Source organism: Squalius cephalus (assembly GCF_949319135.1).
Source record: "Squalius cephalus genome assembly, chromosome: 13".
NCBI lineage: Eukaryota > Metazoa > Chordata > Actinopteri > Cypriniformes > Leuciscidae > Squalius > Squalius cephalus.
This window is the reverse complement of record NC_137134.1, coordinates 28,858,312-28,884,190: the sequence shown is the minus strand read 5'-3', so window position 1 is coordinate 28,884,190 and position 25,879 is coordinate 28,858,312. Positions and strand designations below refer to the sequence as shown.

General features: G+C 35.6%; 4 protein-coding genes across 4 annotated transcripts in view; 3 read left to right on the top strand and 1 right to left on the bottom strand.

The window, feature by feature from the left end:
- The window catches only part of LOC307169815 (uncharacterized protein), a 122,369-nt gene extending 111,420 nt beyond the window's left edge, over positions 1–10,949 (bottom strand). Inside the window, exons 1-6 of the mRNA XM_079890635.1 lie at positions 10,596–10,949; positions 9,383–9,718; positions 7,073–7,432; positions 6,766–6,825; positions 3,507–3,609; positions 1,083–1,199 (exon numbers count right to left, since the gene is read on the bottom strand). Coding sequence (XP_079746761.1) covers positions 1,083–1,199; positions 3,507–3,609; positions 6,766–6,825; positions 7,073–7,432; positions 9,383–9,718; positions 10,596–10,638 — 1,019 coding nt within the window. The 5' untranslated portion in view covers positions 10,639–10,949. The remainder of the gene's footprint in view (positions 1–1,082; positions 1,200–3,506; positions 3,610–6,765; positions 6,826–7,072; positions 7,433–9,382; positions 9,719–10,595) is intronic.
- The window catches only part of LOC307169886 (uncharacterized protein), a 386,038-nt gene that overhangs the window by 298,845 nt on the left and 61,314 nt on the right, over positions 1–25,879 (top strand). The gene's annotated exons all lie outside the window — the stretch shown is intronic.
- LOC307169636 (uncharacterized protein) overlaps positions 12,409–25,879 on the top strand; it is a gene marked incomplete at its 5' end in the record, with an annotated part of 128,026 nt that continues 114,555 nt past the window's right edge. Inside the window, 2 exons of the mRNA XM_079890365.1 lie at positions 12,409–12,517; positions 13,413–13,715. Coding sequence (XP_079746491.1) covers positions 12,409–12,517; positions 13,413–13,715 — 412 coding nt within the window. The remainder of the gene's footprint in view (positions 12,518–13,412; positions 13,716–25,879) is intronic.
- Positions 17,827–25,817, top strand: LOC307169841 (SLAM family member 9-like). The gene is made up of 8 exons (XM_079890681.1): positions 17,827–18,082; positions 20,156–20,314; positions 20,459–20,820; positions 21,396–21,728; positions 21,917–22,213; positions 22,311–22,424; positions 22,869–22,933; positions 24,911–25,817. The coding sequence occupies exons 3-8, from the start codon at positions 20,781–20,783 to the stop codon at positions 25,016–25,018; spliced, it is 957 nt and encodes a 318-aa protein (XP_079746807.1). The 5' UTR covers positions 17,827–18,082; positions 20,156–20,314; positions 20,459–20,780; the 3' UTR covers positions 25,019–25,817.

Genomic DNA, 25,879 nt, shown 5'->3' with positions numbered 1-25,879 from the left:
AATAATTTTCATGCATTTAGTCTAATACATTGACACTTTAAACAGTGATTGTTCTCTACACTTTAAAACAAATTAAAGTGTAAGGATGTGCTGCACCTATAAGGTTGATATTTGATATTTTACATTTGCTTGTTTTGGATATTCTCAATTTTGTATGTGAATGAAGCTAATTTCAGGCTTTGCAAAACAAAAAATCTGTTTGTTCTCCAGGTGTGTTTGTTGATTCAGTGTCAGTGATGGAGGGAGATTCTGTTACTCTAAACACTGATGATACTAAAATAACTGAAGACGACTACATACAGTGGAAATTTGGAGCTGAAAAGTCGCTGATAGCTAAAATAAAAAAAAAAAAGCAAACTTTCTCCACATATAATGTTACTGATGAGAGATTCAGAGACAGACTGAAGCTGGACGATCAAACTGGATCTCTGACCATCACAAACACCAGAACTGAACATACTGGAGTTTATCATCTAGAGATAAATGGAGCGAACCTGACATCAAAAACATTCAATGTTTCTGTCTATGGTGAGTAGTAATGTAATTTGTCCAAACATTCACAGATTCTATTTCCATATTCAGATATTACATCATTTTATAGATGACAGACACAAGTGACTATCAACACACAATCAATTTACTACACAGATTCACTATTCACAACACCTAAAATAGACTGATTTTTCATATTCCTCTAATTCTCTCATGTTTCTCAGCTCGTCTTCCTGTTCCTGTCATCAGCAGAAACTCTTCACAATGTTCTTCATCATCATGTTCATTGGTGTGTTCATCAGTGTTGAATGTGTGTGATGCGACTCTCTCCTGGTACGCAGGAATCAGTGTATTGTCCAGCATCAGTGTGTGTGATCTCAGCATCAGTCTCTCTCTACCTCTGGAGGTGGAATATCAGGATAAAAACACCTACAGCTGTGTGCTGAACAATCCCATCAGCAACCAGACCACACATCTGGACATCAACACACTCTGTCACACATGTGCAGGTACCACAGCACTGATGATATATGTGTGTGTTTACTGACCTGATCTCTGTCTTCTGTTCTAGATCACACACATTCACTCACATTAATGTCTCTCTTTTCCTCTCCTTCAGTTCCTCCAGTGTCTCTGATAGTGTTGATCTCTTCTTCTGCTGCTGCTGGTTTTCTGTTGATTGTAACTGCTGTCGGGATCTTCTGCATCTGCAGGAAGCACAGAAAAACTGATCAAGAAGGCAAGTTTTATCTTCTCCGTTTAACTAATAGCCCGATTTTATTATTTAATCAAAATGATTCTCATAATTTTTATTGTCATAATAAATGTAAATTTGTAATTGAATATAATGAAACTGTATGTTGCTCTTTACTCATCTCACACAAAAAAAAAGAGTTTCTCAAACCAAATCAACACTGGAAATGCTAAATCAGAAAAGTTAATTTGTATGAATATAATCTGTAAGGATGAGGCATGGTGCTCTAAAATCTATGTATATGAATGATAACTTTGGTTGTGCTTGTTGAATCTAAATGCTGATTAAACACAAAGAATGTAAAATACTTTTCTTTGTTAAACATCCCATTTGGGTTTGATTTATGTGTCTCTCTAAATGTGATGATAAACACTCTTCTAGGAATCGTTGTGTGTGGAAAAAGTTATAGACCTAATGACAAATTAAATTTGTTAATGCCGTTTTAAAAACTTTCAGTGTTACTTTGGTGTTAACTTTGAAATTCTTTATAATTACATAAATATTGTAAAGAATCAGATCTAGTTAAGATTGAGTTTTGCTATTTTAATGCATCTATAATTTCAAACAGATGACACTTGTGAAGTCGAGATCACTTACGCTGAGACGACATTCCACAAAAGAAAAACACAGAAATCGGTGAGACAATTTATTGTTAATTTGTTGAGTATTTGTATAATTTCAGATGTAGATCAGTATGCGCGTGTGTTTTTGTCTGTATAATATTGAAGCCCATTTCTACCAGATAAGAAATAAAAATAATGCTCTGGTAAATCATAATTATGACAAAAAGACGTTATTATGACACATACACATTAAAAAGTTAAAATTATGACTTAAAATGTTGAAATTATGACACAAATTTTGACTTGCGTATGTCATAATTTGGCATTTAACAACTTTAACTTTTTTGTCATAATTATGATTTAACTATAATTGATTGATTGATTGATTATTTTTTTTTTTTTTCTTATGTGGCGGTAATGACATTTCAAAGCATAACGATCTATCACATACAGTAAATCTCAAACACGACAGCACCATCAGATGTTTATAAAAGACTTGTTACTTTAAAAAACTATATCACATTACATTACATTATTATTATATCTTGTGTTATGCACTTTTTTACAGAAAGTTGAAGAGGAGGTTCATGTGGAATATGCACCAATCACATTCAGAAGATGATCAAACTTTAATGTTGTTCTGAGTACAAGACCCAGATTGTGATCATTTCACTGTGAATCTCCTGAACGTCAGACTCTGAGTCAGTGTTCAGTTTTAGGATTGTGAGAATCAACATGTTTAATCAGGAAATCACAGCAGACATACAGGATCATCCTGAAGGGTCTGAAGTATGATAATTAAAACCAGATTAATTAAATGTTCTCCTAAAACTTCAAAAGAATTTACATTAACTGCAATACAGGGACTTAATTATGATTTACATAATTAATAAACTAATTATGTAAATAATGTGGCCCATTGCAGCATTTTAATGTTTGCAAAACAAAGATGCAAACTAGTGATGGAAAGGTGACGAAGAGCTCTGCTGTGGTCTCGTTCATTTATATCAGTGTGGTTTGATCTGTTGTGTAGACAAACAGCTTGTGCATGAGAATGCTTCTGCTGCTGGAAGTTTGCATTTCAGTCAGTTTGGCAGCATTTGTCTGAGGTGTCAATAAAGCTTCAGTGTGTCTGAGGTGTCAATAAAGCTTCAGTGTGTCTGAGGTGTCAATCTGTGTTCACATCAAGGTGTTGCAAGGATTGTTCCAGTTATGCACACATGAAACAGTTAATGACTTCTCTACAGGGGAACTTACTAAACTTATTCATGCTGATGTTTGACAAAAAAAGTCCAAAATCAAACCGTGATTTTACTTTGAAAAATTTACGTTATATACTTTGTGTGCATGATGATCCTGCAGATCCTGCAAGGACTGATAAGAATGTAAAAGTGTACCTTGAAATGCAACGTAAGTCGCTTTGGATAAAAGCATCTGCCAAATGCATAGATGTAAATGTGATGTAGCCTAAGTTAAGCAGTGCTACTCTCAGAAATAAAGGTACAACAACTGTCATGTGACTTACAATTTTGATTTGTGATTGATGATTTTTAATAATGTGTTTTCATCAGCTTTGAGGAGAAACTAAATGCTGCTAATAAACTTGATTTTTTTTCTTCAATAGCACAACAGGGATCCTGTCCATTGGTGAAACAAAGGTTGTGAAATCAAGATCATAATCAGATATAAAGTCTCACCTTACGCTCCCTTGATAGTGATAAAGTCCAGGCACAATGATATGAGGATTAATGAGGCTCAAGTTCTCCACTCCTCCTCCAGTTCCAGCTCTGTAACCTCCACCTGAGGGTCAGGGAACACAACACGAGTGATGGGGTGAAGGAGTGATAACAAACGATAAAGACTAAATGATTTTAACTTCAGTAAGAAAGAAACATTAGCAAATATGTGGTTAGTGCGGTGTTCTGGAAGATTTTAGTACCTAATGCTACCTCTCCTCGGCAGAATGAGGAATCATTAATGTCTGAAACACAGGACTTAAAGTAACTTTTTTGGTAAAGTTTACACGCTGATATGTTGACTTGAACAACTCGAGCGGAGTTTATGACGTCACGCGAACAAATGCGGTCACACAAAAACATTATTTCAATTTAATGAAAAGCATCAAATGAGTCGAGGTTCTCACGTTACATTATTTCTTTGTGTTGGTCTGCAATGCTGTTTTCTTTAATGAAAATAACATCCCGTTTCAAATGTATCTCCACCTAATGTTTCTGTATTGTAAACATGATTGTAAACCCAAAAACATCCTACGAAAGCACACACACACACACACACACCATCGGAAGTGAAAGTAATTCAACGTTTGACCACTAGAGGACAAGAGTCATATTTACACTTCTTCTTCTATGGTTTATTGGCGGTTGGCAAACGAGATTGAGCATTTCCGCCATCATTGGAGTGGAGTGTGGACCAGAATGTCTTCTATACGGCCTACATTGTTTAAAAAAAATACTTAAATTACTTTCTCTAAGGTACTGAAACAAGAAATTATAACACATATCTAAAATCTTTAAAATCACATCGTATTTTCAGCTTTCCTTAAGTTTCGGATCAAATCTTCTTTTTTTATTTTTCTGACTATATATCACAACATGTTAGCTGTTTCCTCCTATTTCTCCACAGAAATCACATTTCCTTTATTATCTTTACCTATTTTGAACAGTTTCTTTCGTAAGCCTCGAAATTATTATCTCTTCCCGTCCTATTCCTGCCTATTCCTTACAATAATAATAATTTTTTAAAAATGTGTTGCCTAAAATGTTTAAGTACAGTCAATTTGTTTTTTGATTTTGACTGTACTCAAACAATGAGTTTAAGTAATGTGTAACATGTTGTCTTAACTTATTGATCATACTATTGCTCATATTATAGGGTTATTAATTATGTTCACCACTGAAAAAAAAAATCATATGCATTGCTAAACCATAAAGAATGCCTACATATAACCATAAAAAAAATGTCCTACAAAAAAATGTCCCACTCTAAAATCGTAATTTGTGATTTACTTCAGTGCATGTGGGAGAAATTAATCTAATTTCTTTAAGACAGTAGTGCCTGATATCACATTACCATTGTTTAACTGTGGTAAAAATCACAATAATAACTTACTGTTAAGAACAGCATCCCACACAGTGTGCCCTTGTTATAATTTTCCTGATATTTCATTAATACACAGTGTTTAAACTACAAACATGCATTCTGTATTAGAGCACCATCTAGTGTTCTAACTAGGAATTCAACATTCAAAGAATCCAGTTATATTGAATCAGGTGTTTTTAATATAACATATAAATATATTTCAAGTTATTTTTGCTTGTTTCCCAAAAGAAAATAGTGTTTATATGGGCTGATGCAAAGTTAAAGAAAAAAATACATGTCTAAAAGTATTCTGTTCATGGAAATGCACAGGAGTTTTTTTATTATTATTTTATCATGAAATAAAACTCTTTATATGCACAGATCATTTAAAATATTTCAATAGCTTATTAAAACACTGGAAAGTAACTGTAAAAACGGTAAAAGAAACAAAATCATCTATTCCCAGCTCTTATTGATTTATATTTGGCAAATTTTAACTCTGACGTGACAAAAGATGTAACACTTGTAACAGGCTTCTTGTAAATCCAACAGCCCTTTTCTGCCGAATTAGCAAGGCCATGTTGTGTCATGTCTTCCTTGGCAAGCAATAATGACAACTGATGACTTGAATTAAAATAAAAGAGTTTACTGAAGTTTTGTGCAGTATTAAAAAGGAATGCAGCGCACACACATTAAATCATTCACATCTCACTCTTCCTTTCTTTTCTTTTCCTGCGCTCTCCAACTAAGCATTATGGAAAAAGTATTCTTAAAGCTAAACAACATAATAAACTGGTTCTATTATCATTAAAAACAATGAATTAAACATTCTATTATTACTCTTATTAATTCACAACTTGCTGCAACTATAATTTGCTTTGTAAGATGAGGGGGTTAAACGAAAGCAACATTGATTAACCATTCAGAGATTACATGACAAATATATATAGAAAGTGCATACAGTGCATAAAGTGCATACAAAAATACGTCATAACACAAGCTAATATAATGCTATTAACATTTGTACAATTCATAAAATATTAGTTCCATGAAACCACAATGTATAGGCTACATATCTGATAAGAAAAAAAAAACTATAAAGAAACAATTATTAAACTTAAAAAACATCAAATATGAAGTGTCTCTCAAGGAATGGGAACGTCACTTCATGGGTTTTTGCTGTAAGATGATTTGTTCCTTTTTACTTTAAAAATGGTAAAATTTTACTGTAAAATGACATGAAATGTAAGGTTAGCTTTTAGCTCTATTACAGTTATAACTGTTTTTTCCTGTCACAATTTTACATTTTTTCACACTGAAAATTAACGTGTATTGTAAATGATACTGTAATTAAAGTCCAGTTGTTTGATAGTTTAGGGTAACGCCACCCTTTGTACGTTTTCTATACCTCTTTCCTATAAGAAGAAAACAGATTCACAGAAGTAAAAAGAAATGAGCATGATTGATATTACACACACACTCAAAGACTCTACAATGAATCTGATCAACTGAATCACATTGTCATTTCTGTCCTCCAGTGATGCAACATGTTTGAATGCAGTTTCTGATGCTTTGTGATTAAGACAATCAAACAATATAGGACGAATTTGGATGTTTCTATAAAATGGCTAAAAAAAAACAATAATAAAAAGTTTTCTTGTGACTTTGCGGGTGATTTGAATCACAAAACATCGAATTTTGCAGTTAAAAATCCAGTCTACTTCCTTAAACAACTTAAAGCACATTTCAAAGGACAGCGCTATAACATAGTCAGTTATATAGGTGTTTATGTAATGATGACTGAATGAAACCACATCACACATACACACACAAAAACACACAACCAGAAATGCTTACCAATTACACATGCCAACACCAGCAGAACACCAACAGCAACTCCTATAGCCACAATCAAACCTGTAATGAAAAAGAGAGCCATTATTACTAGAGCTCGACAATTGATTTCTCGGGAAGGCTATTTTTAACTGATATTTCCACCTTTATCATCTTTATGACATTGAGTGAACTGATAATGGCGCCATCTGGTGTTTTTATCACCTAAAAACTAGAGAGCTCATGGGAAAACTAAACAATATTATGCATTATGTTCTTTTACAGACAGGCCACAATGAAAACACTGAAATATATTCTAACATTTACTCACCAGTGACAGGAACATTGAAGCTGTTTTCACTGATAATGCTGATGCTGTGCTGGCGGCGGATGATGCTGCTGTTGCTGAAGATCTCAAGATGATAAACTCCAGAGTCTGTGTTTCTGGTGTTCATGATGGTCAGAGATCCAGTCTGATGATCCAGTTTCAGTCTGTCTCTGAATCTCTCTTCACACTGAACATCTGTACAGATCTTACTCTGATCTCCAGTGATTTCAGCAATACGAGCTTCATTAAAATACCATGTCATTCCATCATTTGGCTTTTTTATTACACCAGGATCAAAAGTGAAAGATTCTCCCTCCTTCACGGACTTGGTCTTCGGTTTATCCGTCTCTGCACCAGGAACATCTGAAACACAAATTAACATGCTGGGTAGAAACAACACGAAACAAGAAAGAACTGAAAACATGCATCTGCTTAGCATGTACAAGATATATTATTAGAGGAAATGAATGGATTTTTTTGTAACTCACCTTTCCATTAACTCTGATATTCATCATAACTATGATTGTCATATTTCGCCCCCTAGTGGCAGTCGCGCAGAACCATGGCTTATCACCATAAATGATCATAAAATAATAATACAATTATTACTTATTCCATAATTATTCAAAACCACAATTTTAGAGGAGTACCATTTTAATTGGAAAAATACTGGTAGGCTAATTCTCACCTTGAGCTCAGTTTTTTATTAGTTATCATAGTCTACACATCTAGTAGTCGAGCGGTAGCATTAGGTCTAGCCACAAGTATTGTCAAATATTTAAACGCATTCGAAATTTAAATCGAATTCGAAATTTCTGCATAGGCTAGGCGTATATGGTTGGAACTCCACACAGGCCGTAGGCTTAGGGTTGCCAACTGTCCCGTATTAGCCGGGACGTCCTGTATTTTGGGCCTAATTTATTTGTCACGTGCCGTGCTTGACCTCCCTTGTCCTGTTTTTTGACTAGCCTACTACGCTGATCTAACCACTGCAATTACAGCAACAGCAGCATCAGGGGGGGATCTAGAAAAATATTTATGGGGTGGCGAGAGGGGGGCAGGAATTTTTGAGGGGTGGCAACATATGGCAGACGTATATATACTGAATTTAATCACAGTTCAGTTGGTCATAACTTTTGATTCATTGCTGCCAACTAGGGTGACAGCAGGGGTGGCAAGGCTTTCTTTTAGGGTGGCATTTGCAAAACCCTATGCCACCCCGGTAGATCCGCCCCTGGCAGCAGTGCTGATCACGACACTTGAGAATGATCGACACCTGTCATCATCCAATCACAGCTTTTTTTAATAATTCTTTTGAGACAAATCATTGTTTGATTTGCGAACATAATCCTCTGCCGGATTTCAATTTTGGTGAAATCAAACAATGATCATGAGTCCAACATCCAGCCACACAAGAAAACATGTAATCATGTAACATGTAAAACATGTAATTACACCCCCCCCCCCCCCCATGATGTTTTGTAACATCATAAATCTCTTTACTGTCACTTTTGCATCCTTGCTGAATAATTAAGTAGGCAATTACTTTCTTTAATTTCTTTCCAAAAAAATGATCTTACTAACCCCAAACTTTGGAAATGTAGGCGTAGTGTATGATGTTAAAAAAGCTTTCTAGATAAATGCTGTTATTTTGAACGATGGTTTATTTGTAATGTAATGTATTACGGTGTCCACAAACAAACATTATCTTTCTTGACTTTTATTCTGTAAAGCAAAATATGTCCACATTTTGTACTTCTAAAACACATTTTCCATGTCTTTTTAATACATCAAATCCTCTGCACTTTAGGTTACTGGTGAATTAAACAGAATTATATATGAAATGCATTTAAAAAGATAAGATAAGGTCATATGGAGGGAGGAAGGGAGATGGGGTGGTGTGTAACTAAAGAGAGAATAAACAGCTCTAAATGTTAAGGTGAGGCAGACAAGAAAAGGATAGCAATCTATTTGCAGCAATAGTTTATTTACAAAAAAAAAAAAAAAAAAAAAAAAAGATAACTGGAACATAGGAAGAGAATAACAGCTTTGCACAACTTACAAAGACAATGCTGGACATCAAACTAAGGGCAATTATACACAAGAAAATGAGCTAAACAAGACACAGGTGAAGACAACTATGACAACAAAATGGTAACTAACAAAGGAAACAGAAATTAAACACTGAAACAAGGAAACACAAGCTAAATGTTAATGGAACGGAAATAGAAACTGAAACCAAACTTTAAGTCACTACTGTAATAATAAACACTGTGATTAAGCGATATAACCGTAGTCTTTAAACAGACTCACCATGCACAGTCATGCTAAAGATCGTTTCACTGATGGTGTTGCTGCCGATGATCTGCAGTTTATACAGTCCAGAGTCTGTGTTTGTGATGTTTGAGAGGCTCAGTGATCCAATTTGACGATCCAGCTTCAGTCTGTCTCTGAATCTCTCAGTGCCTTCATTACACTGAACATCTGTACAGATCTTACTGAAATCTCCATTGATTTGAGCGATGCGAATGTTGTTAAAAAACCATTTAATCTTTTCCTGTTGGTTTGTTTGAACATCAGTGTTCAGAGAGACTGAATCTCCCTCCATCACAAACACTGACTCTCTGTCTGTATAAACACCCGATGCACCTGAAGAAGAAAGTGACAATTCATTATAAATCACTTCCAAGAAAGTGGGAAATATAAAACAAGCACAGGGAAAAGTATAGTTTATACAGTATTTTTTATTCAATTTTTTAAAATCAATTTATGTTCGATTATGAGATATTACATACTACATTTGACTAATCGTGTCACAATGTTACACTTTCAAATTAAACAAAGCACTGGCTGAATAAAATACAACAGACACTATTTAGCCTACTACTTCATTATGTCCAGAGGGCGCTGCCAGTGCTGAGGAAGATCCAGGGGGAAAATAGGCTATCAGAACGACGTCAGAAATCTATCAAATGAACTAGCCTACTGAGTAAAACATAAAACAGTTAACAAAATTGGACTTTTCTCTATTCCTCTTAAAGCGGAAGTGGGCAAATATGAAAACAACAGCTGAGAATGTTGCGCAAGAGAACGTTTGTTTACAGTTGTCGAGCAAATGAAACCAATGAATGCCTTGTCTGCCAAATAAGCTGGGGTAGATAGAATTAAGTGTTGTAACACAGAAATATTACTTCAAATGCTTAGGTTCACTTTTTGTTTGCGTGAATGCTAGACCACGCCCGACATTTTGACATGTTATTGTGTGTGACTGTGATGCGCGCCCTAAAAGCTCGCGCTTGCGTTCCTGTTTCTCTCCGTTTCAAAGTGCGCGCATCCTGCATGATAACAGCGAGTGATCTCCTTCGCGTTTCAATAGCCTACACTATTCATATTTCTTTTACGTCTGAAAATAACGTTACTTGATTTGAATCTCAAGTTTGTGCTTTTAAGGGCGGAAGAGCACCGCTGAAAGGGAACAGAATGGAAATCGATTTAGAAAAAAATAATAATAGCCCACGTAACTTACCAAGCTGGAAAACACACACTGGGACGAAAATGAAGAAGTTCATCACCGTTTCTATGAAAAACGAATGCAGATTTAGAAACTAAAACTGTTCTGTTGACGCCATTTCAAAATCGATGTAAACAATGGGGTGGAGCCTATAGTGATATAAAGGTCGACCGTTCTTCAGTAGCACTAAAAGTAATAAATGAGCTGAGATCTCAACATTATTTTCAACATGGATCATCCGAATGCAGTGGTGGGCCGTCAGGGTTTTTTTTTTTTTTTCTTTTTTTTTTCAAGAAAGAGCATTAAATTATTCCCAATAGTCCATTCTCTTAATTTCATAGCTTTTCTTTTGGTTGTGCTGCTTCCAGTGGTGAATGTTGATGTTAGAGCTTTTATCCAATCATATTTCAGCCATCATGTGTTGCCAGGATCAAAGAAATCTGCCTTGAGGCCTTCAGAATTGATGGAACCATTATATTAGACATCTCTACCAAATTATAACACTGTGCATTTAGTAACACTGTGGTTTTATTGTAAGCTAAAGAAATGACTGTTAAAAATCTAAATTAATAAATTAATTTAAATGAAAAATTCTTATTAAATCAATGAATGCTACCTTGCCAAACAAGTATTTCTTATTTGACAGTTCATTTTATTTGACTAAAGCATTCTGTGTAATGGAAATCAGACTATGAGGTTCATAACATTAGGACAGGAAGATGCTCTTCACCTGCAAACTAAACACACATCAAACAAATTGCCATCCTCTCATGCATGAGCTAATTTTCTGTCAAGAGTTCAACCCATATAAATGACCACAGCAGGTTTCAGTTTGACTCAGAACTGCTCGTGTCAAATTAACACTGGCAATAATGTGAGATGGCGGATATCATTTGCCATTTGCAACAATTGAATGATTATAAAAACAATTCTGAAATCCATAAGATTTTATTTTATCATTAAATTTAGGTTGACTAATCAGTTTTCCACTCTTCTACTATTTTCATATTTGACAGTTGAAAACTACCTCTCAGTACCCATCAATGTTAAAAGATTGTAAAAAAAATAAATAAAATAAATAAAAGGTTTTCCGGATTGTTTTTGGCCCTCGAGAGCCAGAATAACATATACAATACATATACAATATATATAAAATCATAACATGCGTAAAGAGTGTGCGAGTGAACTAGTAGGGTGGTCAAACTCTTTGGTGGGAGGATTCACACGCCAGGTTCAGTGTTTTCAGCGGATAGTCTTATTAGATCAGAGTTTACGCTTAACTACTGAAGAAAATGTTTTGCACGCTTGTTTTGTTCTGTTTGTGCTCTCTAATTGGTAAGTTATAAATGAATTTTTCATTTATTTCCGTTTCAGAAAAAAAAGATTCTGCAACTGTTCAAAATATTTCGAGGATTTATTTGCAAATTCACAGAGATTACTGTGAGATCTACTGTGGATTCGGTCCTCTGCTCAGTGAGTCTGTTATAATGAGCCAAATATGAAGATACTGAAAGTCTCCAGCAGAATTCAACTTAGTTTAACTTGGCTGCAATTAACTTGTATGAAACTTGACATATTTACTTTGCTCTACAAGCAGATAAAACATATTAAAGATCTACAAGCAGATAAAACATATTAAGAATTTTTGATTCACACTTATTGTGTCTTCTTTATACACCTTTCATTTTGTTTGGTGTTTTTGCTGCTGTTAAAGTTTATAAACTGAATTCAGGCTTTCTAAACCAACAACAGCATTAATTAATCATGTAAAATCTGTTCTTCAGGTGTATTTGGAGATGAAACAAATGAAATACAGTCAGTCTCAGTGATGGAGGGAGATTCTGTCACGCTAAACACTGATGTTACTGAAATACATGAAGAATACAACAACATGCTGTGGAAATATGGAGCTGAAAAGTACATTATTGCTGAAATCAGTAGAAATTATGGAATCTTCTACACATATGATGTTACTGATGGGAGATTCAAAGACAGACTGAAGCTGGACGATCAAACTGGATCTCTGACCATCACAAACACCACAACTGAACATACTGGAGATTATCAGCTAGAGATAACTGGAACTAAACTGACATCAAAATCATTCAATGTTTCTGTCTATGGTGAGTTCATTGAGATCATGTGCTCAAACTTTCACATATTATTATTTTTTTGGTTCAGTACAAATCAAGCAGATTCCACAGCATATTTGTGGTATAATGTTGATTACCACACAAATTATTTGACTCATCAGGAATTGAAAAGAAAAAAATCAAGGTTACGTCGAGGCGCTTACAATGGAAGATAATGAGGTACAAAAAAAAAAAAAAGATATAAAAGTAGAAATGTGAAGCTTATAATTTCATAAAACCATACATTAATTCTTCTGTCAACACTAGTGTATTATTTGAGCTGAAAAGCTGTTTAAATCATCATTTTTCCAGGCGTTTTAGGGTTCGCGGTGTTAAGACAAAGTTAAGAATGTAACTTTACACAGGACCTAAAGCAGTATTTTAGTGTTTACAGATTGACCCCATTGATGTCCATTGTAAGCGCCTTGCACTGTAATTTCGTTCTAGCGCCTCGCATTTCTTAAAAAATTATAATAATTAAAACAAGGGGCAAGTCATATTTTTGTGGTTATCAACTTCATGCATCACAAATGCAGTTGACTGAGCTTAATTTGTACTGAACTCTGAATATTCCTTTAATTATTTTAAATAGTGAAATGTTTCCTCATTATATTTTGAGATGATGGAAACACTCACTGACCGATAACACACTACACCAGATTGATGTTTAGATTTCTCTTTATTCCCTCATGTTTTTCAGCTCGTCTGCCTGTTCCTGTCATCATCAGTAACTCTTCACAATGTTCTTCACCATCTTCATCATCATCAAATTGTTCATTGGTGTGTTCAGTGTTGAATGTGTGTGATGTGACTCTCTCCTGGTACAAAGGAATCAGTGTATTGTCCAACATCAGTGCGTCTGATCTCAATCAAAGCATCAATCTCTCTCTACCTCTGGAGGTGGAATATCAGGATAAAAACACCTACAGCTGTGTGGTGGCTTATTCATTCATCAATCGGACTCAACATCTGGAGATCAATAAAGTCTGTCACACATGTGCAGGTACAGCAGCACTAATATATGTTTATTTCCTGACCTGATCTCTGATTTTGTTACAGATCACAATGACACATTCACTCACATTAATGTCTCTCTTTTCCTCTCCTCCTCCAGTCTCAGTGTCTCTGATAGTGTTGATCTCTGCCGCTGCTGCTGGATCTCTGATGATTGTTGCTGTAGTCGTGATCTTCTGCATCTGCAAGAAATGTAGAAAAACAGGTCAGAAGAACAAGCAGTTATCTGTATAAATGTTTATCTTTTTTAAGACACAAATATTGAAAACTCATTTGAACGCATCTGTATTATTGTTAATGCAGTTCAGACCCGGCAAGAAGACCGAACTGATTCAGCATTGTGTAAACCAAAAACACGAAAAAAGGTAAGATGCTGCAAGAAGTAGTTGCAGTCAGTTAAAGTGATTGAAGTTTGCTGATTGAAGTTTGCAGCATCAGACGGTCAGTGAACAGTGTGTGGTTTATCGACTCAACTGTCATTATTATTACCTTTAGTAGGGACTAGGGAGATGCAAAAAAGCAATAGTTTAAAGGGACAGTTCAACCAAAAATGAAAATTCGGTCAATAATTACTCACTCTCCTGTCACACCCGTAAGAACGCAAATTATGATATTTCTGATGTAGTTTGAGAGGTTTTTGACCCCCTTCATACTGAAACTTAATTACCACTTCCAAGGCCCAGAAAGGTAGTAAAGACATTGTTAAAATAGTCCATGTGACTCAAGTTGTTCAAACTCAATATCGCGATTAGAATACATTTTTGTACGCAAAAACAAACAAAAATAACGACTTTATTCAACAATCTCTTCTCTTTCGCGTCATTCTCCTATGCTTTTGGCGTAGTATAGTAAACACAATGCAGCGCTTTCAGGGTCTACGTCAGAACGGCAGCTTATTATTGGCCGACGCTGGTCACGTGAGCACCACGATACATGCGTGTGACGCTAATTACGTCAACTGTGTAGGGGAATGACGTAGAAGAGATTGTTGAATAAAGAAAGTCATTATTTTTGTTTGTTTTTGCGCCTTAAAAGAATTTCCGTCGCTTCATAACATTAAGGTTGAACCAGTGGAGTCGCATTGACTATTTTAACAATGTCTTTACTACCTTTCTGGGCCTTGAAAGTGGTAAATATGTTGCAGTCTGGGTCGGAAATCTCTCAGATTTCATCAAAAATATCTTAATTTGTGTTCTGAATATGAACAAATGTCTTAGAGGTTTGGAAAGACATGAAGGTGAGTAATTTTTTAATAATTACATAAATTTTATGATTCAAAATTTATGAAATTTTGTTCATAATTTTTTATTTTTGAGTAAACTAACCCTTTATGGATGTTTTTATGCTATTTATACTAAGTTTGTGTACCGGTTGCACCTCGTGTTTTCCATTTTGCCGGTCTATCAGAACTGAGAAAAAAAAAAGAAATCAATCAGCACTAATCAAAATCTAAGTTTTTTCAAAATGTATTGCATTTTTTGTCAATAAAAGTAATATTTTATCATTGATAAATTATTATACCTTAAAGTGTTATTATATATACATTAAAGTGTATACATAAAAATGTTTTAGGCTGAATGTTATCTGAAAGCTTGAGTCACCATTCATTGCATTTTTCCCCATACAATAAAAGTGAATGGTGCCTTTCTGTCGCTTATATTCTTACTTTTCTTTTCTTTTTTACTTTAGACATAGGCTACACTAGCCAAGTGAAATTTTACTAATTGAGAAACAAAGGCAGACGTTTCGTGTTTGCCGTGGTGCAATAAGGGGAGGTCAATCGTACTCCTCTAATCACGATTAAAACAAAACCCACATAAAATAGCTTTCACAACTTGAACTTGCAAATATATTATGCTTAGAATTTGGGCACCGAAACAACAGGGCCGTTGACATGTGACCGGGCACTTTTTGAGCGAATTGTGGATTTATCTGTAAACAATCTAGACTCTATTTTAACACTCAGAACTATGCATGAAAAAAAAACAAAAAAAAAAAAACAATGAAAACCAATACATGCGAATAAATTATATTTGTTAGCCAAAGACTACTTTTTAAGGGGCTTTCGCACCAATTTGAATGAGGGCCAGATTCCCCCACTACAAGGTACAGCAACCAGGAATACAATTTTTACAAATGAGGTCGACAAGAAGAAGTGACGACTACCCATGAGGATGCATACAGTGATCCGTCGACAGGCCAGATACAGATAAAGTAGAGACACCTACGGTGAAAATAAACATACGGCCATACGATCATTAAACAATACAATTCTATTAAAAATGTTATAGCCTGTCTTAAAACAGATCAGTCTTGCTCCGTCGATCTCATGTCTACACTGGGTGTATGTGGTGTGTATCATTTCCCAGACAGCAACATAGTGTCGACCCAGATCCGGCCCACATCTGGTGCGTGTGGAATCCATGTGTGCCGGATCTGGGCCGACACTATGTTGCTGTCTGGGTTGACTGAACTAGATCATTATAATCAAACTAACACACAAGTTGTTGTTGTTGCATCGTGGCGCGTCTTTAGATTACGGACAGCCCATTTCTATTTTTCATGTGCTGCTGTCTGCCTGAAAGGTTATTTATTTATATGTATCATGAATGCGGTGTTATGTATAATGTATTACTTATAGCCTATAGCCTGTATGTACAACTTTTTAGTAGACCCGTGGTCTGTGCTATACCAATTGAAATGATATTTTGTTTAAAATCATATGTAAACAGTTCTAACTAAATACATTGGTTTGTTATTTTTTAATAACCCAAACAAGGTCAGTTTTTTACCATTCGATTTTCATTGGAGAGAAAGTAGGACACAGAGTTGTTACTCATGTTGTGCTGAAGTGTGTCCTCGATCTGCAGCGTCTCTGCGGTTCATCATTATCTGAGCTGAGATGCAGCTTTAGCATACATTGGTTTCTTTGTAGACGTTCTGCAACTAGTGTCTCTGCTGTTGCTATAGTGTGAAAGACAGTCATTCTCAGAGCAGAGACTGCAAACCTGCAGAACTTCAACTGTTTGATGATTTAACGGTTGAAAACCTCTTTCCTCTTGCTGCTCCATGTTAGTATCTGTTCTGTACAGTTTTGTCAGTAGATTAAGATTTACATAAATAAGGTCTTGTTATTAAGAGAATAACACGGTTATTCAGAGAGAAACCTATAGTCCTGTCGCATCACCAAGTTGCTGATTGAGTTTGTGTTTCCTTACAGAAACCAAAGGCGGAGGGTGTGTATGAAAATGTCCCTAAAAAACGATGATCAAATACTGTATTTGTCTACTGGAATTGATGTTAAAGCTCATACGGGACAGTACATCTCACTTTTGGTTTTATTAATTCTCTGTCAGGATGTTTCTGTTTTGTCTTCACTTTTTGTATCATTATCTTTTGGTGTTATTGTAATGTCTGAAATTGTTTTAATTTAGTGGTTAACCAGTATAATAACATGAGAAATGCAACTGAAATATTCTATTTTAGATTGTGATTTTGAAAATTATCTAAATTTCATTAATAAATATTAATCACACCCTACACTGTGCTCCTTTGTCTGTCATTTACTGTTCTTGTTTTAATTTTTTTTTTTTTTTTTTTTACAAAATATAATTGAATGTTAAGTGCATTGCATTGGTTAAAGTATCACACACGATAAGCTCTGCTGGAAACTATTGGATATTTTGGCTAATATAACAAGCAATTAATCGCTCTCTAGTGTTCAAAGCAGAGAATAATAATAGCAGTGGCTTATTTCTCGAGGCTTCGAATGCACGAGGGACACCTGCTGGTCAATGGAAATATGGTGCAGGAAAAAAATGGTCGAGTGTGACAGTGCCTCAATTTGACATATTTCATGATACACACATAAACGTATGTGTGTTATGTATGTATGTTGTATGTATGTATAAATAGGTCTGTGAAGTAGGCTATTTATGCTCAGTGTTGTTTCATAATGTAAACTGGGCAGTGCTTTTGTTGAACCTCCGGAGGTTCTGGATAAAAGAAGGTGAAAGTGATTAAGATGGACTGACAGAGAAGTGCTTGTGTAACTTGGGAGGGGGAAAACACATCGTTCCGCAAGAAGTGAACACCTTCTCGAAGCACTGAGACTGCAGTGCACTCAAACGAGGCTTCAAACGTCACACCTCAGTAACCGTCGACCCGGTTCACTAATCGATCGAACTGATTCGAACTTTAATTCCGGGTTAATGACGTAAGACGCACAGCCGAAGTTGGACGTCCGACTGTAAAAAGAACCGAATGAGCCCAATGAGCTGGTTTAACCAACTGTCGAAGTTTGCCGAGGATTACCGAGGACTCGGAGTCTGATGAGTGAGTTGACGCAAGCCGGAGGTAGGCTACGTACGCCTATTGGTAATGCTTATGACTTTAATTAAAAAGCCCTACATTTAAATTAAAACAGGAGAAAACCTGATTTTTTTTTTGTTGTTAAAGGGTTCACTTTAAAATGAAACTTCTGTCATCCTTCACCCTCAAGTTGTTTCAAACCTGTATGAATTTCTTTCTTCTGCTGAACACAAAGGAAGATATTTGAAGAATGTCATTAACCAGTTAACTGGAACCATTGACTTCCATAGGACAAAAAAAAATAAATACTATGGATGGTTCCAGTTAACTGTTTGGTTACTGACATTCTTCAAAATATCTTCCTTTGTGTTCAGCAGAAGAAAAGAAATTCATACAGGTTTGAAACAAATTGAGGGTGAGTAAATGATGACAGAATTTTCATTTTAAAGTGAACTATCCCTTTAAGCGAAACCAAGAAGCTATTCTTGAGACTGGTTCATTCTTTCTATAGGCTAAGTTTATACATGTAACATAACCGCGTTTGAGCATCAATGTCTGTAATCTGTACAGACGTGTTTATCAGGCATTTATACTTAATTACAGACATATAGGCCTATTTATACAAAAAAAAAAAATATATATATAAACGATAATCACATAACCCATAGAGAGATATCGCACTGTCAGAGAGTTTGGGAATATTTATATTTTATATTATATGTTTAAAAACGAATTAAGCTGTGTTGTCAGCCAGTCGTTTCCCATCTTACTTTGATCAGCGCAGTCGGTGGAGAGAAACTGCAGAATCCGACACGGCCGCCTTGACCACACTCGACTTTATTGGCAAATTAGGTAAATGTGATTACTGCACATTTCCTGATAACTCCTTCCTCCCAGGGTTTTGCCACCAATGTAGCAAGATATAATAGTTCAGGGAAGAAGGAGGCGGGAACCTATGTTTAAGATAACTTCAATTCCCAAAGTTAACAAACAACAAAACTAATGTGGCAGCCACTCATAGACAACTTTCGAATATAATAAACATAGTAAAAAACCACATTAATGTCCCAGGCCATGTCCCCTCTCATCCTTCACTGTCATCTCTACTCCTTTTATCCTCCCGGAGCTCCTCTGTGAGAAACTCGAGGACATTGTGGCACGCAGGTGATGCTCATTAGCACTCGTGAGTCGTGCCACACAGGGGGGTAATTGAGCGCTCGATTTCCATACCACCCCCGGAAGCCACCATTGGCTAACAAGCCTTCACCTGCTGTTAGCATCCCCTTGACTCCCATTCATTTTGGCGTCATTTTAACAGCGAATAACTTTACATCTGAGGCGTTTAAAGAATACATTTGTCCATGGTTTATTTTCTAACACGACAATGTCTAAAATGCTCCATTACCTTGTATCTTACATTATGGCCCCGTAGAAGCAGTTTTTGTAAAAGTAGGCTAATGATTGCGTCATAACCACACGACTCTCTGGAAATTACCGTAGAGACAGGAGGAGAAGCTCACAGTCAATCGGGGGGATGTGGAGGCATAAAGTCTGATAAAGTCAAGGAAGAAGCCCATAGAGAGTCATGACGTTGCTCCTGCTCCTAGCTCATGGACTCCGTCTCTGCGAGATTCGGAAGGGAATGGTTCAGATTTCCCTTGGCACAACTACTAGAAGACTTACAACTGTCAGACAGGTTGCTCACGTCACATCTACGTCATCAAGCTCAGTTTGAGTCTGCGCAGTACGCTCAGCCATCATGAAGTGAGGGCTTCTAATTTGCTTCACTTCTCTCCGTTGAAACCTATGGGGTCGCTGTGTCCAGTTTATATACTGTCTATGGTGCCACACTGCCTCAAAACTCTTGGACGTCTTTAAAAGACTCTATGCCGTGAACTCCACATACTTTTGAAAACACAGCATTTCTTTGATCCTGATAAGCACTCATTGTCAAAATTGTAAACATGACGGCTTTCTTCTTCCATAAGGGGGTTTGGCATCACAGCAGCTTTGTTTCCATTTGGACTAGTAAAGAACATGACACATGTGTGGAATCTAAACAACTGAACTATAATAAAAAAGTCTTGACCTGAAGATTTAATTGTTTTTTTCCTTCAGAATCGCTACTTTCTGCCATCATTTTGTAGTGGCTTTGTATCACCGCATCGACATAGTTAACCATTTGGATGTTTTCGCTACTTGCTCCCACTTGGAGCACAAGCTCCTCCCACTGAGAGATTTCCGAGCAGAAGGGATGCCTACTTATCTTTTTCAACGGTAATTTCTTATCTTGATTCAGTGCATCTGTAGATTAAAGAGTCTGAGCTGTGCATAGAAGAAGGAAAAGGCCCCTCACCAAACTAAACACACATGCTCTAAATACCCATTCTCTCTCACACAAACAAGTTTGTCCACCAACAGATCAAACTACTTTTCTGAAGACAACCAACCACAGCAGGTTTCAGGTATGACTCAGAAGCTGAACGAGTCAAACTGGTAATGTGAGATGGCAGACAGTGTATGTATATATGCACACACACACACACACACAGTGTTCTGATATGTGTTCAGTATTGAACATTAGATATACACTTATGTTAAAAAAAAAAATCAAGAGTATGTGTGTGTAAAGTAGGAGGGTCAAAAAATTCACACATGCACCAAATAACAGGAACAAGACAGTCTTATCTGACAGTCTTATCAGATCAGGAGTTTCGCTGAAGAACTGAACAATATTTTTCAGATGTTTTTTTTGTTCTGTTTTTGCTGCTGCAGTCTGATGGGTAAGTAAAAAAAACAAAAACATTTTATGCTACTACAATTCAGATTACATTACATTTTGTACTTTAAGTATTTACTAGACCAATATCATGAGATTTACTTACTTTGAATTCCGGGTCTCTGTGTTTAATTGGAATTTTTTGTGGAAATTTCCAGGCCTTCTTTTGTTACTATAAATTTCCCTCGCTCAGAAATCCAAAACCTCAGTTGATCCGCTTTCAAATCTCAAATGATTTTTGTAGGTTTCAGTATCGTAATTTTCAATGATTACAAATGGACACTCCTCCCAGCAATTTCTCAAAAAGTATATTAAATATATTAAACTTGTACTTTCAAACTGTAATTATCATGCATTTATTTTTTTAAATATATTATTTTACACTATAGTAGATAGGTTTAAAAAATAATAAAGAAAAAATCTTTACCTTTTTACCATCTTTACCTTTCAATTTTCTTTTGTGTCTTTGCTGTTGCTCTGGATGTTCTTCAGTTCATATTTAAACAATTCAATTTACATCTGATTTCAGCCTTTCTAAACCAACAGGATTTTTAATCTGTCTCTCTTCATGTTCTTCAGGGGTGTTTGGGGCCGAAACAAATGAAATACAGTCAGTGTCAGTGATGGAGGGAGATTCTATCTCTCTAAATACTGAGATTACTGAAATACGTAACGACCTAACATGGCAATTTCGAGCTGAAAACTACTCTCTGATAGCTAAAATTAAAAAAAAGAAGCAAATCTTCTCCACACATGATGTTCCTGATGGGAGATTCAGAGACAGACTGAAGCTGGACGATCAAACTGGATCTCTGACCATCACAAACACCACAACTGAACATACTGGAGTTTATAAACTACAGATATTTGGAGCAAAACTGTCATTTAAAATGTTCAATGTTTCTGTCTATGGTGAGTAGAGATCACCAACCCTGCGTTCTACATTCGTTATTAACTATTTGCATATTGATTCATCGTTTATATTTTGAGATCACGGGCACAATCACTAACTGTCAACACACTAAACACTCACTCACTCGGCACACTGATCCAAAAATATGATTGTAGATTAGATTTATCCAGATTCTCATGTTTTCCAGCTCGTCTGCCTGTTCCTGTCATCAGTAGAAACTGTTCATCATCATCATCATCATCATCATCATCATCATGTTCATTGGTGTGTTCATCAGTGTTGAAAGTGTGTGATGCGACTCTCTCCTGGTACGCAGGAATCAGTGTATTGTCCAGCATCAGTGTGTGTGATCTCAGCATCAGTCTCTCTCTACCTCTGGAGGTGGAATATCAGGATAAAAACACCTACAGCTGTGTGCTGAACAATCCCATCAGCAACCAGACCACACATCTGGACATCAACACACTCTGTCACACATGTGCAGGTACCACAGCACTGATGATCTATGTGTGTATTTACTGACCTGATCTCTGTCTTCTGTTGTAGATCAGACTGACGCATTCACTTCTTTATCATTTCAGAACGGGACGTGTTAGTGTCTCTGATAGTGTTGATCTCTGCCGGATCTCTGCTGATTGTTGTTGTAGTCGGGATCTTCTGCATCTACAAAAAACAAAGAAAAAAAGATCAAGAAGGCAAGTGTTACCTACAGCTTTTTAAACAAGTGCTATAAAATATACTCTAAATCTTATCATTTTAGTAGTTAATGCCTTTTAGTTTCTTTTTAATGGAAGAAACTGAAATTACGTGGGCAGTTACTGGGTTTCGGTATATGTTTGCATATAATGTCACTGGGCCACATTCTTTACTCATCTCTCTTACAAACTGCATCAAATTACACTGTAAATGCAAACACGGAAATGCTTATGTACATTATTTCAATAATAACACAACTTTGTTGCATGTGTAAAGATTCAGCTTTCTGCTGGTGATCAAATTAATATCGCTATGAATGACAATGTGCTCATCGAAAATGACGTGTTAAGAATATTGTTCAAAATATAATTACTGCATACTCTGCTATAATGTCAAATTCATGAATGCTAATTAATCTTTTAATATTGTTAATATTTAAACAGATTCAGCTTGTGATGTAGAAATAACGTATGCTGAGACGAGCTACAGAGGAAATGCACGTAAACCGGTAAGATATTTTAATCTCTGCATTTAGTCTGTTTTTTAGCATGGAGTGAGATTTTGATGTTTGCTTGTGTTTTTGTTTGTATAATGATCTCACACACATTACACACAACAGCATTACATCAGATATTATAAAAGCCATAACATTATCATTCAATGTCAAAACTTCACTATCGATAACTTTAAATAACTGTAAAATCTCTTTAGTCATTAAACATGAAATACATTTAAAACAAAAATCATTAAGCAAAATAAATTTTCACGCACTTAATTTAACAAGACTAGAACAAGAACAAGTTTGTGTTGTCAGCTCCTAGCCCTATCGCATATTAGCATACTAAACAAACATAATTTCATTGAATGATCGGAGAGACTCTTCGGCACAGTGACAACCAGAAGAAAAAAAACCTTGAAAACATAACAGAAACTTAAATCTCCATCATAACTGAACATTAAACACTAACAAGTCTATCCCTTGACTGGAAAACACATACAATAATGCTCACTTTCTATATTTATAGATACATACAGTCTCATGCAAAGCGTGAAAAATTATTCATGTAGTCCCAACATAAAATCATTAAGTTACCTTCCATTTGATTATTAAGTGAATTAAGTTAACATTGTGTTTGTTTTGAGCAGTGAACAGTGTTTATTTTGTGTATTTACAAAATTGAAAATTTTTCACCTTACATGTTAGATTTGTTTGTTAATATTACACTCTCAGAGTACATATTACGACTCTGAGGTACCAGTACTACTATGCACCCTTTAGGGGTTGAGAAGGTACAAATGTGGCCACGGGGCAGGTAACAGTTCCTCCGTATATTTCCACGTTGCTGACACGGTCCTCCTCATTGTTGGAAAGATGGAAAGATGTTTAGATGTTTGGTGATGCTTGCTGACGATTTCCAGGTCTCACTTGAGTAGATGGCTGTAGGGATGACGATCGAATTTAGAAGTCGGATTTTTGTTCCTAGGGTCATTGCATTAGACGTCCAGATTTAACCGTCGTGGCCTTCCAAAGTCGACCTGCGCTGTCTCACCATCCTCTGTCACACGTCTTGGTGCGGATGCAGCAGCTCGAATTATGATAAATGTTGCGGAAGAGGTCAATGAAACGAACCAGTATGAGCGAACAATTTTCCAAAGCGTGCCACGATGTACACTGTCGAATGCTTTTGTAAAATCGATGAAATTGACCGTTTCTGCTTGTTTGCTCGATAATTGTTCTTAATATGTGTAGATTTAAAAATCTTGTTTTCCCCTGTTGTTTGATTTCATGGAAACAGACACCAGTGATTTTGCCAAGAGATCTCTTATTTAATTGTTTGTTTTATATAAGACATAGGAGAGAAGAGGCAATGGACCAACACAAGTCCTAATTCTAGTTTCTCATCTTCTTCTCTGCCTTTCGGACAAAGAGCTCAGTTCTTATATGGTGACCAAAGAAAAAACTACATATGGTTTCCATTAACATAGGAATGTATATCCCCTTATGCTATGCTTGTATAACACTGAATATACATTACAGTCTCTGCAGCACACACTCAAAGTCCCCCAAAGTCTCTCTCCCCCACATCTTCACAAAATACAATGAGTACAAATGATTATGAATGTATATAAAAAGTATAAAATAGATACATAATACTACTGATTATGAATATTAATAAAAATAATAATAATACTAAAAACAACATTAAATGATGAAATTTGAGTCTTCATATGAAAATTTGTTCCGAGCAGGATCGACAGTGGAATATTACTTAATTTATTTTAAAATTTTTACTTCTGAAAGATTAACAATTTTGTGTCACCACTTAATGTCCAAAGTAAAATTTGGGTCCTGAAGCAAACGACTGCATTATGTTAGCTTAGCAGTAAAACAAAAAAAAGATTTCACATTGAATCTCAATCAATCTTCAGGATGCCACATTTTAAATAATTTAATTGGTATTATCTTGTGTGATGTTTTTTACAGAAAGTTAAAGAGGAGGAACATGTGGTGTATGCACAAGTCGCTACGAGAGAATCCAAATCCAGAGAAGATTCAGCCTCGTTTGACCCATTGGAAAAATTTTATGTTTGACTCTTAAAGGAATATTTCACCCCAAAATAAGAATTATCACATAATTATCTTGCTCTAAAGCCATCCTAGGTGTTGATGCCTTTCTTCTTTCATTCAAACAATCATATATGCGTGTACAGCTGTTGCCAGAAGCCAGTGATTTTAGTGTATAAAGTGTTAAATATGGATATTTTTCTTACAAAAAAATGCATCGCTTCACATTAGAAGGCATTTAATAACTCATGGAGTCAAATGATTTGCTTTTATGATGGATAGATGCACTTCGTTGGAGCTTCAAAAACTTGTGCAATTGTAATGCCCTTACAAAGTTGGGAAGATATATTATTTAATAAAACTCTGATTGTGTTCGACTGAAAGAAGAAAGTTATATACACCTAGGATGGCTTGAGGGTGAGTAAATTATGGGATAATTTTCATTTTTTGGGTGAACTATTTCTTTAAAGGAATATCTACTGTAAATGAATGGGAGAGGTAGGTTTTTTTATTGTAATTATTACTAAAATGTATATTACATAAAGTACAATTATTGTATAAAATGTTATTTTACCCTTTTTGAGTTGTATTTTTGTAAATGAGAGCTCATGACAAGTGCACATATTTATTTTATAGAGAACATTAACTGTTTTATACTATTTTTCTTGTGTAATGTAATTATTTAATTTTTTTACTCTGTATTTATTTTAGTATTCTTCACTTTTTTTGTTGTAACTGAATGGGAGAGGAGACAAGGGTTATTCCTCTTAAAGAGTCTGTTTATTTTGTATTGTATCCGGGAATAAAAGATTTAGCGAAACAGTCGCCTGCTGTCCCGTGTCTAACTCCACAATGCAGAATCAAGTGTTTTATAACTGGTGTCGCTGG